General features: G+C 39.6%; 3 protein-coding genes and 2 pseudogenes across 5 annotated transcripts in view; 3 read left to right on the top strand and 2 right to left on the bottom strand.

Annotated features, from left to right (window-relative positions):
• UBR7 (ubiquitin protein ligase E3 component n-recognin 7 (putative)) overlaps positions 1–633 on the bottom strand; it is a 16,001-nt gene extending 15,368 nt beyond the window's left edge. The window contains exon 1 of one of the 2 annotated variants that reach the window (XM_006925544.3): positions 270–633. In XM_006925544.3, coding sequence (XP_006925606.1) covers positions 270–419 — 150 coding nt within the window. In that variant the 5' untranslated portion in view covers positions 420–633. The remainder of the gene's footprint in view (positions 1–269) is intronic. The other variant, XM_015599713.2, reaches the window with a different exon arrangement.
• Positions 609–3,426, top strand: GON7 (GON7, KEOPS complex subunit). The gene is made up of 2 exons (XM_006925545.3): positions 609–881; positions 3,172–3,426. The coding sequence occupies exons 1-2, from the start codon at positions 674–676 to the stop codon at positions 3,264–3,266; spliced, it is 303 nt and encodes a 100-aa protein (XP_006925607.1). The 5' UTR covers positions 609–673; the 3' UTR covers positions 3,267–3,426.
• Positions 3,427–3,586: 160 nt separating this feature from the next.
• LOC107196682 lies at positions 3,587–5,974 on the top strand (annotated as a pseudogene).
• Positions 5,975–8,711: 2,737 nt separating this feature from the next.
• On the top strand, positions 8,712–8,833 carry LOC112473781 (annotated as a pseudogene).
• A 5,274-nt stretch (positions 8,834–14,107) lies between these two features.
• TMEM251 (transmembrane protein 251) overlaps positions 14,108–15,773 on the bottom strand; it is a 1,910-nt gene continuing 244 nt past the window's right edge. Inside the window, exons 1-2 of one of the 2 annotated variants that reach the window (XM_006925543.2) lie at positions 15,519–15,767; positions 14,108–15,051 (exon numbers count right to left, since the gene is read on the bottom strand). In XM_006925543.2, coding sequence (XP_006925605.1) covers positions 14,640–15,051; positions 15,519–15,616 — 510 coding nt within the window. In that variant the 5' untranslated portion in view covers positions 15,617–15,767 and the 3' untranslated portion in view covers positions 14,108–14,639. Of the gene's footprint in view, positions 15,052–15,518; positions 15,768–15,773 lie in introns of those variants that run through there. The other variant, XM_025042098.1, reaches the window with a different exon arrangement.

Below are 15,773 nucleotides of genomic sequence, written 5' to 3'. Positions count from 1 at the left end.
AGCAGCTGCTCCAAGGCCAAAGCCTGGGAATCCTGAGCAGCCGAAGACCGAGGGGGGAGAGGGGACTGTCGGACATAAGCTACCAAGGGTAACCCAGAGGCCGAGGGTAAAAGGGCAGCTGGGCCTGGGATGGGGAAGCCTACGACGAACGGCGGCCTCAGACCACCACAGGCAAGCGGGCCACCGCAGGTGGAAACAGGACAAGTCTAGTCGGGAAGAGAAGGATCCGCGGGAGCCCTGGGGAGGAGAGGGCCCCACCCCGCGCCCACCTGCGAGTAGGAGCACTTCTCCGAGTCGCTACCGCCCAGTACGGCGCACGCCTCATTCTCCAGCTCCTCGTCCTCCTCGAGCACGTCGACCAGCGACACCACGGGCTCCAGCTCCGACTGCCGCCCAGCAGGGCCCTCAGCGCCCGCCATCCTCAACTGTCACCAGCACCGCAGCTCTGCGCCGGCGGAGGCGGGAAAAGCGGCCACGAGAGGCGTGGCCGGAGGAGGCGGGTCCTGAGTGCCTGGAACCAATCCCAAAGAAAGGAAGCAAAGGGAGGGGGAGGAGCGACTTCCAACGAACGGAAGTCACTTCTCTCCCTTCTCCCGCCCGCTGCCGCGGCTGGCTGGTTTCCGCTTCCGGGTGCTACTTCCCTATAGCGCTTTCTGGAAGTTCAGCTGTTGCTATGGAGCTGTTGGCGGAGTTTGTCGGGCCAGATGGGCAGTTGCAGCAGCTGCGGGTGCCCTGTGAGGCGCCGGGCGACGCCGACCCTTTCCAGGGCCTGCTGTCGGGCGTGGCCCAGATGAGGGAGCTGGTGGTCGAGCTCTTTGACTCTCTGGTACAGCGGGAACCGCAGGGGAGAGTGGCGGCGGCTCCAGACGAGGACCTGGACGGTGAGCTCTGAGACGGTGCGCAAGCGGGGCAGGGGAGGCGGGGGAAATCTGTTCGGGCTGCCGGTGCAGAGTAGCAGACTTAAAGAAAGGGCCTCGGGGTTGGGGGTGGGAGGTGGGGGAAATTGTTGGTACCTTCTGCCACATCTGGGCAGAATCTGGGCCGATTTATCTGGGCTGCTTCTACCGAGGCATTTTAACGACTCTCTTTTCATTTATATCACAAAAACTTGCTGAACGCCTGCTACTCTGTGCCAGGCCCTGGGGCTGAGCTGTGGAGAAAGAATGAGAAGAATGCGAGTGAGTTACTCTCCTTGTGGAACTCAGACTGCTGAGGGATTGGACAGGCAAACACTCCTATTAAAAAGAGTGGAAGTATGACCCCAGGGACATCTGTAACTATTGCAAACCGAGAGAACCCAGGAGGGCTCCAGAGAGGGCATGACTTTTGAGCTGGATGTCGAAGGTTGAAAAGGAGTTTTACCAGGTGTGAAATTAAAAACGTGTGGATGACTGCCATCTATCGCAGAATAGGAACAGGTTCTGAAGATTGGGACAGATAGCAGTTTAACAAGTCTTAACACCTGGGCAATACTTCCCATATCCCGTTTTTGTAGATGCAGTTTGAAAGTAGAAATATGAAGTATAACTGCATTAGTATTTTTTCAAATCTTGTCTTGAATGCAAAAATAGATAGGTACATTTTGACTGCCCTGAACTGAGGAACCTAAGAACTAAATATTAGAGTCAGGACTTAACTCTTCTGCAGAAGAGCTTAAACTGTATTTTACTTTTCTTTCTATCTTGTTAACATCTTGATGGTCTCAGATAACGTGAAGGAGCCAGTTCAGTACATTTCACTTTGTTCAGACAATAGCTTGTTTCTATGAATAAGGTCATGAGGCGTTGTCACATAATTGAAAGTGAAATCCTGTTTCTTGGCTCTAATCTGTTGAAAATGTTTTCATTGGCATAAGGACAAGAAAGAGTATAGCTAGAGCCATTTTTTTTTTTTAAATCTGTTACTTAATGGAAAAATAACTGCCACCTGTTCTAATGGTGGGGCAGTAATATATTTCAATAGGGGACATGTTTTTGTATTATTTGCTTAATGAAATCCCCATAAAGCTTAGGTTTGAATTACCTTTGTTAAAAGTAATAAGATATAAAATGGTGAATTTCATGTTGTATGAATTATTTAGCAAACATACAAAATTTAAATTCTAAGTACTAAAGAAAAGTGATAGAATCCGACACTAAAAATGTAAATAATGCAATTACCAAAATGTACAAAGGATTTGAATAGACAGTTTCCCAAATAAGATCTGCAGGGCCAATAAGCACATGAAAAGATGTTCAACATCATTGGCCATCAGGGAAATGCAAATCGAAACCACAGCGAGATCCCATTACATGACATTAGGATAGCTATAATCAAAAAGAGCAATAACAAGTGTTGGCTAGATATGAAGAAATTTGAGCCCTCCCCATTGCTGGAAAAACGTAAAATGGCATAGCTTCTTTGGAAGAGATTTTGGCAATTCCGCAAAAAGTTGAACATAAAGTTACCATCTGACCCAGCAATTACACTCCTAGTTCCACTCGTAGTTCTCCATACAGAATTCGAAACATAGGTTCACACAAAAATTTATACACCAATGTTCATAGCGGCATTATTCATAATAGCTAAAAAATGAAAACAACACAGGTGCCTATCCACTGATGAGTGGATAAACAAAACGTGGTCTGTCCGTACAGTGGAATGTTGTTCAGCATTGATAAGGAATGAAGTGCTGACACATGCTACAACATGGATGAACCTTGAAATCATGCTAAGGGAAAGAAGCCAGATGCAAAAGGCCATATATTATATGATTCCATTTATATGAAATGTCCAGAATGGAAAAATCTATAGAGATAGAAAGTAGATGGTTGCCAAGGACTGAGGGGACTAGGGAGTGACTACTAATGAGTATGGGATGATGAAAGTGTTCTAGAATTAGATAGTGGTGATGATTATAGAACTTTGTGAATCTAAAAATCAAAAGCTGCATACTTTAAAAGAGTGAATTTTGTGGTTCTATGAATTATATCTTTTTAAAAAGTGATAGGAAAGGTTTTAGACACCAAAATTACTGAAAGCTATGATGATACATCTTTTTGATGGTACGTCTTTAAAATCTGGAATACGCATGGTTTTATTCATCCTAAAGTGAAATGAGCTCAACCATTTTAACTATATTTCTTTCAACCATTGAACATATTGTCATACAACAAATATTTATTTTAAAAGGTGATGATGAAGATGATGCAGAAGATGAAAATAACATTGATAACAGAACTAACTCAGATGGACCATCTGCAAAACGGCCAAAACCACCATCTTAATAATAACTTTTATGAAATTTGAAAGACTACTAGTTATCACACACTGACATTAAAGGAAGACTTGTGCTCTAATTTGGAAAAGCATTTGTTTTTGTACTGCTGGGACAGTTTTGTCAAAGAAAAAAACAATAAATTTTGTTTCCAACCAAGAAAGATGTAATAAATGTTTAGGGATGAATCTGTTTTCTTGAGTGAGAAATTTCAGACCATGGAAGTAATAGAGAACACTTCATAATGTATAAAATCCTTTAGGTTGGCAACTGAATTTTTATCCTACTTTTAGTTAATTATTATTTTTTTGGTGACATTGGTTAACGAAATCCAGTAAGTTTCAGGTGTACTATTGTACTTTTAAAATAACCATTGAATTCATTCGTGCAATGTCTGCATCTTTTAGCTTTCACTTCCATGTATGCCATGGGTGGCATCTAAGTATTTTTATGTCTCTAATTCCTTATGTATTTAGCACAGGATTTGGTACATAATAAGAGCCAGTCACGATTGGATATTTCTTCTCCTATTGTTCTGGCAACTACCACATGCGTCTCCAGCAGTCTTTTTTGGACTCTCTTGGGTGGAGTGAGGCCAGGAGCTGTTTTATCTGGCTTTCCCTGAGCACTTTAAACAAACTAAGTCAGCAGCTCATTCCCGAGTCCTGGGATGATAATCACAAATTCCTATCTCTTTCCTCAACTTCTCACCAGGGCCCTCCCCTTTCCTCACCATATCTGCTTGCACTTCTACCCTTTCTATGTGCCTGCCTTCTGAAATGCTATGAAACCCAACCTGTGACAGTTTCTAGTATAGAACTTAGTCTTCCATAGAAGAAAACATAGGGGGTCCCATAGTCTTACTGCAGATGGAAACTTTAACGGTTTTAGAAGTGGGAATACTACAAACTGAGAAGAGGCAACACTGTAAAGGCTACTAATTTAACATTATAAGATATTAACATCTTCCTTATCACATTAAAAATAACCATTGGTGCTAGTGGTCCCAGTCAATTCTCAAAAAAAAAAAAGTACATGGTTTGTGGGCAGTAACATTTCAAAGAAGTGATGTGAGCAAGTGGTGAATATTGGATATTAAACATAATGGCAGTTCTGTATAAGCAAAACTGGGAATAGAGAGAAATAACTGAAGGAGAGAAACCCAAGGAAACCTTGAGTCCACACTCACATCCAATATACAGACATTGAGAGATGATACCACTCAGTGAATATATATTTAACTTGTATCTTAGGAGAGCCAAATGGGGTATGCTTTGTGTGTATATATATACATATACATACATACATGTATGTGTGTGTGTGTGTGTGTGTACACACACACACACACACACACAATATAAGTCTTAAATAAACTATGTTAACTGTAACTTAAGTATTTTCTCTCATCCTGTAGCCTTTGATTTATTTGAGAGACAAGTAATTTTAGAGTATGTGTTTGAGTTACAGCACTAACCACTAGCAGAACTGGGTTACATGCATAACTTTTAAAAGACCACCATAGCCTTTCTTGCTCCCCAGCATCTTGGTGGCTGCTCTTGGTTGGGGGCTGTCCTGCACCTAAGGCAGGAAGATGGTGGTCGCCAAGAAGATGAAAAAGTCACTGGAGTCCATCAACTCTAGGCTTCAACTTGTTATGAGAAGTGAAAAGTATGTGCTGGGGTACAAGCAGACTGAAAATGATCTCACAAGGCAAAGCGAATCTGGTCATCCTTGCCAACAACTGCCTAGCCTTGAGGAAATCTGAAACAGAGTGCTACGCCATGTTGGCCAAGACTGGTGTCCATCATATAGTGGCAATAATATCAAATTGGGCACAGCATGTGGAAAATACTGCAGAGTATTCACACTGGCAGTCACTGATCCAGGTGATTCTAACAGCATTAGAACATGTCAGATCAGACTGGTGAAAAGTAAATTATGCAAATTTTTTCTTTACTAAAACTGGCTAGAAATTGTTGAAGAAAAAAATTGCTATAGTACTGTCCCAGCTACATATTCTGAAATCTATAGCCTACAAAGTATATACTAGTAAGGAAAATTAATTTACATACCTTTTCTTTAGAAGTATTGCTTTACTTGGAACATAAATATTCGTATGTAATCAAAACAGTACCAACTAGAAAAAGTTTTATACAGATGTTCCTTGACTTATGATGGGGCTTACATCCCAGTAAGTTCATTGTAAATTAAAAATGTAAATCATTTAAAATACTTAACCTATCAAGCATCATAGCTTAGCCTAGCCTGCCTTACATGTGCTCAGAACGCTTATATTAGCCTACAGTTGGGCAAAATCATCTTGCTGCCACTGTTCAGTATCACAAGAAAGTAATGTCATATATTGCTGGCCTGAGAAAAGATCAAAATTCAAAGTTCAAAGTATGGTTTCTACTGAAAGTGTATGTATTGCCTTCACACCATCATAATGTAAAAAAAGTCAAATCATCCTAAGTTGGGGACCATGTATGTAAATGGTCAGAAATTATTTTGTTCAGTTTGTGATGTCTCTAATATTGGGACTTAAACTTGGTTATTCATTTATAATTTTTATCTTCACACAATCCTTTTAAAAAACTAGTTAAAATAGTTCGTATCTTTAATAGATGAACTTTGCTTTTGAACATTGTTTCCTTGTTTGAAACTTTGCTTTTGAACATTGTGTTTTCTTTATGTTTATAAAGAAGAAATTTCAAGATATTTGTGCTTCTGGTCCAGTGTTCTATGGTCTGGATTATAGGTTCGATTGATCTTTTCCTTAACTTTAATACTGATTTTAATTCTAATACTGTCTTCATAAGTGAGCCACATGTGTGACAAAGAGATCAGTTTGAAGGACTAGTATAGAAGAAATGTCTGGTTATCTATCTAATCTGCTGCCTTGTAAGGGGACAAACATTAGCCACAGGCAAGCGGAACACAGTTACTCTCTGTAACATCTCCAATTTTACTTTCGTGCCGGAAAGTCAACCCCACAATCCTACCTAAAAATAAACTTGACACTACACTTGTATAAATAATCTTTTAAAATAGCAAACATATGGAGTTTAAAATGAAATATATGGACAAATGCAAGATAGATACCTTTTCTAAAAGTAACTTTGTGTCACAGTTATTTTAATAGAACTCTGTGGCCAAGGTTGTTTGGCTATAATAGTTCAGAAGTTTGAACTTTTCTTTTTTTAAATCACCCAGGAAGAAAAATTTACTTTGGAAAAAAAAGGGTGTGTGGTTGGGGGGAGTATGAAAGAGAAATCAGTTTTTTTCTCCTAGTTTAGAGATGTTCACACTCAGAGAATTTGTGCTTCTGCAACTAACTTGCCTTTCAAATCCTGGGCCAAGTGACCTGCTCTGCCTGTCTGGCTCTTCTCCTCATTTAGGTTTCGGTTTCGGCATTTCCTCCAGTAGACCTTTCCTGGCTTTCTAGATGTTCGGTCCTCGTGCTGTGTGTCTCTGTGTCACCTAGCACCCTGTGCTTCCCCCTTATAATATGAAATGTACTATATTAGAATTATTACTTCAGCTACTCAGAACTTTTTTTAACTTTTATTGAGAAGGCCTGTACTTTTAAAGGACATAAAGTTTATGTTTTCTGCTAAATGAGGGAATCAGAGATGTCTGTGGCCCTCGGTTTATTATGCAGTACTTTTATCCAGTTTCTGTTTAGCTTATTAAAGAGATACCTATTACTCAGTGGAATCACAATCTGTACAAGTATAGAATATCATTTCTTATATGGCAATAAGATTCACATATAAGAGATCCTGAAAACCTAGGTTTTTTTAAACTCAATTGTCAGTCATTATGTGAGATAAAATGTTTACAAGAAATTCCTGTGTCAGCTGATTGTGGTTGGTAGTTGAGCACGGCAAAGTTCAAACTATTACCATAAATGCAGTTAGTGATAGTTGCAAATAAAATTAACATGATTTGAGCAATTAATTACACTACAATCATTTTGCGATAACTATTTTTGGGATACCTAAGTATATAGTAAGAGTAGAGTGTAAAATTCTTACAGAAAATGAATATTTGTAAAATAACACTTTTAACAAATGAGAAATTTTCTTGATGAAGTTGGGTTCTTTTCTCACTACTTAGAACGTAATAAATTTCAAGTAGACTGAAAATTTTTAGTGTACAAAAACAAGTACTAAAAGAAAAAGGAATAACAGTTTTTATAATTTCAGAGTGAAGAACTTTTCCTAAGCAAGATTTTTTAAGGCCAGAAACCATAACAGGAAAGATTAGTAAATGTGATTACATAATAAAGTTTCCAAACATTCTGTAAATAAGGTTAAAAGACAAAGAGGGGGAAAAGTATTTAGTATCATCAGCACAAATGACTAAGAATTGCTTTTACAGATCTCATGTGCACCAGTTAGAAAGACAACAGAAATGGGCAAAGGAAAGGAACAGCAAGATCACAAGAAATACACATGGTTTTTAAATGAAAAAATGTGCTGCTTCAAAAAAAAAGAAATTTAAACCATAATGTAGTACCATTTTTTACTTTACTTTTCAAATTAAAAGAGCGAAAGTTTTGATGCACTACTGAGCTGGGAAGGATGTGGGGTTTGTAATATGTTGACGGTGAAAGTGTAAATTGGTATAAGCTCTTTAGAAGTCAAGTTGACGATGCTGTCAAAATGTTAAATGTATATACTGTTTGACTCAGCAGTTTCACTTACAGAAATTTATCCTACAGGTAATAGCACACATGTGCACAGATCTGTTTACAAAATTATTGCAGCATTATTAGTAACAAAAAACTAAACCTAAATGTTCATCAGCAGAAGATCCTAGTTAAATAAAAAGAAAACATCAGTATATTAGAACGTTTTGTGGCACCATTAAAATTACCAAGGTATAGCTCTATGTATTTTTTAAGGACCAATCTCTAGGGTATAATGTTAAAACTAGCAAAATACAAAACAGAGTTAGAATGCTACTATTGGAGACTTGGCTGGATATGCATATAACATCTTTGAAAGGCTAGTCAGATGGCTTATAGGTAGAGGGAGTAGGGGTTGGGAGTTAGAGGGAGATCTTTCGTCGTATACTTTTTGCTCTCTTTGCACTTAAAAAAATTGTAATATATTTTATATGCAAATACAGAAAGTTATTGTGAAACTTTCAATTTTTACTTTTAAAAAGTCATGCTTTAAATTTAATAAGGGAAGATAAGCCCTATTAACAGTTTAAAACATTATTGTGTAATTCAGGACAGAAATGAACCAATCTATACTTAAAAAACAAAACAAAAAAATCCACATTTTCCATTTGAATACTACTTTGTTAGAATAGGGAAAAGAATGTGACTTGTAAAGAAGTTAGAAAAACTGGGCTAAATATGAGGTGGGGTACCATAAAAAAAGATAGGTTGTTTTCTGAAACTGACGTGCCTAACCTTAACCTTGCAAAAATTGCCATCTAAGTCTACGGCCATGCCACCCTGAACAAGCCCAATCCCGGCTGATCTCGGAAGCTAAGCAGGGTCGGGCCTGGTTAGTACTTGGATAGGAGACCACCTAGGAAGAAAACCAGGTGCTGTAGGCATAAAAAATAAGGGATTGTAAACTGACCAGGTCCTTATAATCTGTGAGGTCAACTGAGGGTTGCTTCGCCTGAAAAAAAAAAAAAAAGATTTGCCCTCTAACCAGTGAATTACTCTCAAAGTAGAAGACACATTTCAGTGTTGCTGTGACTATCCCAATGCTTGGGATTGGGATCGGGATCAGAACTGCTCTAAAGACACGGCCCAGGAAACAGTGAATGCTAGACAATAGCTTCTATTTAAATCTTTTAACAAGTAGCAGCTCATATACTGGTACAGTTTTAAACGGAAGTTTACTCTGGTGCCAAGAATTATGCTGGAGATAGAAGTAACATAGAAACACATTACTAGTTTGAGTGCTTTATGAGGCCAAGGTATTGCCTTGAACATCAAAGTGGAAATTGTGCGCCATAGCTCTAACAGATCGACGTGACATTTTATGCACATGTTAGGTGGTTTAGAAAACCATTATCTTCATGACTGTAACTTTAGAATTTCTCAAGGCTCTAACCACCACTTAAAATATACTACTTGTTTGTGAATGTGGTATGTTTTTCTCTGCATCAGTAAGAAAAACCCCAAGACAACATCACAAGAACTGTTTGCAAAAATAAATTGAGACTCACTTTAAATCTTGGCCTTAAAAAAAATATATCACTACATGCTTATAACCAAACTTAATAAGCAAACTTATCTGGCACATGTGACAGATTATGCTATGCACTTAGTAGTAAATGTTAACTTTAACCTTCATTCTCTCTGGAGAGTGAAACTAGATTGTTTTGCAGTCTAGTGAGAGAGGTGTTCAGTGGCACAGAGAATCATTCATGCAATAAATAATTTATGAGCACTTAACTATGTTCCAGGCACTGTTCTAAGCAGGGGGCATACAAAAATGAACAAACATAAAATCCCTGCCCTCGTGGAGTTTAGATTCTGACAAAACATAGGAACGTGTCATGTGATAAGTCGTGTGGTAAGTGCTGTGTAAAAAACAGGGAAGGAGGATGCTGAATTTTCAATAAGATGGCCAGAGGCAGCCTCACTAAGCTGAAAATTGAGCAAAGTTCTGAAGAAGGTACTGGACCAGGCCAGGGCCAATAATCCAGGCAAAAGGTATGGTGAACACAGAGGCTCTGAAACAGGTTTTTCTGGTGTGCTCTAGAATCAGCAAGAAAACCAGTGTGGCTGGAGTGGAGTCAAAGACTGAGAGAGTAGCAGAAAATGAAGTAAAGGTCAAGGGCCACTTATTTATGACTCTGTGTGCCATGGTAAGGACTTTGGCTTTTATTCTGAGAAGAGAAGCTAGAGGAGGGTCCTTGAGGGGAGTAACAGTTTGAAAGGGCCTCTCAACAGTTTGGTAGTGGCCCTGTAGGGGACTTGAGTCCATTTTGGTGGGCAGAGAGATCAGCAGCTAGGTTTTGGGCACCTTGGTAAACATCAAGTAGGCAGCTGGATATTCAAGTCTGGAGCTCAGGAGAGATGCAAGGCAGTGAGATAAGTCTCAGCAATTAAAGCCATGAGCTTGGATGAGGTGACCAAGGGAGTAAGAGAACTGAAGCATGCTGACATTTAGAAATCGGGCAGATCCCCGAGGAGGAACCGGCAAAGAAGACAGAAGCTGATGAGGAGGAGGAAAACCAGGACAGTATCTGAAACCGGGCTAACACGTAGTAGCTACTAGCCACGTGTGGTTATTTAAATTTAAATCATTACTGAAATTTTAAATTCAGTTCCTCAATCATGTTAGCCACATCTCAAGGCTCATTTCACGTGGCCAGTCGCTACTGATTCGGAGAGCACAGAGGACACCTCCATTTTCACGAAATTCCACTGGGCAGTATGGATCCGAATGCCAACTGAAGGAAGTATCTCAAGGAGAAGGGAGTGTGTCAGAAACTGCTAAGTGACTCAAGGACAGAGACCTGACCAGTAGATTGCTATGTATAAATGAACAGTGACCTGTTGACAAGAGCAGTTTTGGTAGAGTGGGGAGCAGAAACCTGATAAAACTGTATTCAGGAAAAACTGGGAGAGAGGAACTGGAATCAGAAGATGTTGACACCTCATTCCCAAACCTGGCCTCCAGCTGGCAGCTGTTGCAGTCTGCTCGGCATCATCCACTGCTGAGGCGCCTGACACGACCGGGCTGGGCCTGCTGGTGCTGTGTGCCCAGGTCCATGCCAAGCTGCTGCAGGAGCAGCTCGGGACCATGGATGTCACCATTGGGCTCACCTCCTGCTATGGGGCTGGGCTTGTCACCTGGAGAGTTTCAAGCAGCAACAGTGAAACCGTCCTCTCCCTGACCTAGCAAACTGACCGCCCCAGGCCTGTCCTGGTCATGTCTGCTGCATTCCTGGCTGGCTGTGCCTGGATCATGGCCTTCGGTTAGCGACATCTACAATCATGACCTATTCATTTCTCCATGGTGATACCTTGGAACCACTTACGTCAGTTTAGAAGGCCCTGCTCAGTAGGGTCCCCTTGTAACAATAAAGTCTATTTAAACCTAGGAAAAAATAAAGAAAATATAAATACTTCATTGGCAAGTTAACAGCTGGAATGAACTTATGGCAAAATATTTGATGCTGTTGTTCCAAAGACAAACACAGCTCTCATGAGTAACAGTTGAGCCTTTATGGTGCACAAAACCCCATGGCCCAGTGATTCTCAACCTGACGGAATCATTTGAAGACCTCTGAAAACAGGATGGCCTGCTCTGCGCCCCCAGAGGTTGATGTAAGTGGTTGAGAAGGGACCCTGGCATTGTTCAAGTGAGGAGTTCTGCCGTTTTTTATTTCCTTGGGTGATCTTAACATACAGCGACAGTTCCAGACCCACTCACTGCCTTAGACAAAAATGAAAATACTTAATGCATGATCCTCAATCATGGCCCAGAATTACATAAAACTTTACAGATACGCTGTATTTACAGTGATGGCAAATGCCTGATGCTAAAATGAGTCATGTGGTATTGTAAGTTTTTCTGCGAGTGTTTTGGAGCTTGAGCATGTTAAACCACTGTGAAAGAAATCAACACTAGATAATCTTAATAAAGGACTTTACCCACGGTGAACAAACATACCAGTTTGATTATTTTATAGGTGCAGTGATTCTCTTGGGAGCACTTTATCTAATGATTCTACTTCCCCAAAGAAAAGCTTTTTGTTAATTATAGGAGTTTTGAAATAGACTCAATTCTAAACTTAGGGAATCTCATTTTTACTTTAGAATTGATAATGTCTTTAAAATCAGTGAATTTACGTGATGACTAAGGCTCCATGAATTAGATGTTTGTTCCTGCAATTCAGTTATCTATTCCCCGTCCTGGCAGTGTTTAAAAACTAAAATTACTGGCACGTTTCCATGAAAAACATTCAATAGGTATTACTCCATTTCAGGTATAATCGCAAATAAATGACTCATTAAACCGCTGTGGATATAACTATTTTTCTTAAATCTGGAAGCAAATATCATTGACTAGTTATGGATCATAGGATGCTTGTCCCTTTCCTAAAATCTTTGAAGCACTTCTTATATTTGCCATTTATCTCACTACTTAATCCTGTGGTCACTGCTTTTTGCATTCTGATGTGAATATAAAACAAATGATCTGCTGTAATACACAGGTCTCCTAACCATCAGTTTCAACCTGCTCCTTAGTCTAATAGAGCTAGGAGATAAATTTCACCTTTTCCTCTTTACCTAAAGAGCGCTTTGAACTATGAAATAGCCATAGACAAAACAGTAATAATCCAACTTGGATAATTCCTAAATAACCAAACATTAACTCTGCAATCTGAAATTTAATGATTACATTTAGAAATATGGCATTACTCCTACTGCAATTAGTTTACTATTTCAACAACCAAGGCAATGTGACCTTGAAAGATAGAAATGACTCAGCCTTTACTTACCAAATCTCAAAATCCTAGAATTTTAAGTATAAGAGATAAAGTCTACTTCAATAAAAAGGAATTAGTACTTGACAAGTGACAAATTCACAAACCTTGTATTACTTCATTTATAAAACAAAAAATAATTGAAATAATTTTCTTAAAACATTTCCAAAACTGTCACTGCCCGAGAGTTAACCAAATAAAACAAGAAACTGCTCATTGATTTTCCTCAATCATCCTTTTTTTGAGAAGCGGTACAATGGAATGATGGAGCTAGAGATCCGAAGCCAGACATGCTGGCTTCCAGTCTTGGCTCTTCCTTCCACTTACTTGCTCTGACCCTGGGCAAGTTATTCTTATGTGCTTCCTGTTTCCACACCTTCCTCTCCTATAAAATGGCACTGTTGCCCGTACATACTTGCCTCGTAGAACTGTTGTGCAGAATGTAAATAAGAGTGCCCGCAGCATGCACACTACAGCGCTCCTTGACCTACGATGGGCTTACATCTCAAACCCATCGTAAGCTGAAAATAATCCTAAATCAAAAATGCCTTTAATATGCCTAACCTACCTAACCTCAGAGCTAAGCCTGACCTACCTTCAATGTACTCAGCACGCTCACATCGGCCTACCGTTGGGCGAAACCATCTCACTGCCGCTGACAGCCTCATGAGACTGTCATGCTGCATATTGCTACATGGTTAGGAACGAAGGCATCTGTTGCCTGGTTATAATTTTATCTGTGCCACCTACCAGCTGTGTGACCTTTCGCAAGTTACTTCTCCACCTCAGTGTCCTTACCTGTAAAATCTAGGTAATTGTTATCTCACAGGGTTGTTGGATTGAGTTAATTCATGTAAATCTCCTAGAACAGGGCCAAGAGTCAGCACCCAAGAAAGTTATGTTATTAAAATCTATCAGTATAAAACATTTCCCTGGTATTAGTGACATAACTATATAAAAATATATCTTGATTTGCCCAGAAAAAAAAAAATCCTAAAATCTAATACTTCCATTTTTTAGTTGTTTATATTGGTACCAGACATGAGGTAGTAATTACGAATGCAAAGGGAAGTACAAGAGTCATGTCTTCGTGCAACTAACCGATCGCCTGAAGACCAGCCCCTAGGCTAGAAAAGAAAATCAGAGACTTGGACTTGAGAACATCTTTCAGAGCGCTGTCTCACATGACAGGGACTGCACGAAATATTTTCATTGAACATCTTGTTTCTGTCTTCTATGTGTAAGTTAGAGTTCTCAATGTTCATTCATTCTCTTCCCAAGGATTCTTTAAAACCAAGAGCATTAATACTGCTAGTTAATGATGCCAGTAGCATTATCGAAAGGAGGAACAAATTCTGCTTATCAAGACAGCCATCACCTCAATAACTTTATCCAATTTCTCACAAACTGATAGCAAACAAACATAAGTAGTTGGCTTACAACAGAATGAACTGGTGTTTTAGTTTGAAGAATTTTAAAGCAAGCCAAGTAATTGTATAAAATTTAAATTTTATGACCATGTTTGGACCTTTTTTACATTAAACACAATGGAAATGTTCATATTCATTTTTTTTCCCAAAGGAAAAATTTCTGAATCATCACTATGTTGCACAGTAGAATAAAAATATGAGTTCAGGTACTTATTCAAGTTTCTAAAGAATGCAAATAACAGACATGATTTTACTTCCAGAGTCTGAAGTCATCAACATGATTTTGTAGTACTGTATCTCAGGCTTTACCTAAAAATACATTATTCTTCAGATAAAGATAGCCCCCTAATCACATTTTTTAAAAGCCTCTGCCCCACCACAACTTCCTGAGATCTGTGAAGAAACTGCAGTCTTGTGATCAGGCTCCATATAGTAGTGGCAGTTTTGTAATCACATGGAAAAAACGGTGACTGATTTTATGTGTCAATCAGTTGCAGTCTGCTGATCTGATTAGAAGCCTTGACAAATGCCTGGTGGCGATTGCAAATAACTGCCAAGCATATGGGGATAATACAGTAGCCCACCGTTTTAGGGTCAGCTCTTGTACAAGAGTAAAGGAACAAAAACATCTGTAAGTAAGGTATCAGAAAAATAACTGTCCAAAACCAAAACGGCAGGGAGAGTAACCGAGCTTTCAAGGAGTGCGTCCATGTGGTTCCTTCAAGGGGCTCCTCTGGGTGCTGCTGAATGTGTTCCAAGGCCAGCCTGTTGTAAGTCTCATTAATTTCAAAAACATAGTAAAATGCTGCTGCACTTGCTAATAGATACAATCCCACTCCAATCCATCCCATCCGCTGGCGGAAGTTCATCATTCTCCATGCTCTGTGCCTTCAAATTAAAAAACAAACAAACAAGCAAAAAACCCAGAAAATACAGTTAGGGTCTCGTAATGCTGTCACATCTATTCCAAATGTACTTGCTTTATTTCCAATGAGTTCCGAAATACTCCACTATCGCATTTACATTTTAAAAAATTAAAATTACATTAAGAAATGTAAACAACTTACAGGTTGTTTTATGGAATAGTTATGAAGAAGTTCAAAAAGTTTCATTATCTATTAAGTCTGCTTTTATGTGAATCCCACAGAATAAATAAATAATTATATCTGGTTTAAAGAGGTTCAGGACACCTTCTATTAAGACACGAATTAAACTAGTGTCCTAAGGAACATTTCACTTTCACAGTTCAAAATTTTTTTGACTTAATAGTATTGTTTCAGACGTGAAAATTTGGTTCTACACGTCAAACCGATGTCGGGGCCCCCAAGTCAAGACAGTAACTCTTAAACACTTACAGTGGTCCCGAGAATCTTCCTGTTCCCACGGCAAGCGTTAAAGAGTCACTCAGTTCTGAATAATCAGGTGGCTTTGGCATTTCAGAGAAAGCCACCATAAAAGAAATCCCCGGGGTCACCGGCTGGGAGAAAGGTGAACGCGACCAGCCTGGAGCACAAGCTAATTGTGATTAAGCAAAGCGTGACTGCGGCCGGTCACGCGGCGGTCCGGCCCCAGTCGCTGCTGCCGGAGCCCCTAGCCTGTGTCGCCTGGCG

The sequence above is a fragment of the Pteropus alecto genome, unplaced genomic scaffold (assembly GCF_000325575.1).
Source record: "Pteropus alecto unplaced genomic scaffold, ASM32557v1 scaffold8, whole genome shotgun sequence".
In the NCBI taxonomy this organism is placed as follows: domain Eukaryota; kingdom Metazoa; phylum Chordata; class Mammalia; order Chiroptera; family Pteropodidae; genus Pteropus; species Pteropus alecto.
Note: the sequence above shows the minus strand (reverse complement) of the source record. Positions and strands in the feature narration are given on the sequence as shown.

Bases quoted from the DNA above. Each gene is read 5' to 3' on its own strand.
- GON7 (XM_006925545.3), top strand. From the start codon at position 674: ATGGAGCTGTTGGCGGAGTTTGTCGGGCCAGATGGGCAGTTGCAGCAG. The intron at 882-3,171 runs GTGAGCTCTGAG...TTATTTTAAAAG, and splicing joins TCCAGACGAGGACCTGGACG to GTGATGATGAAGATGATGCA.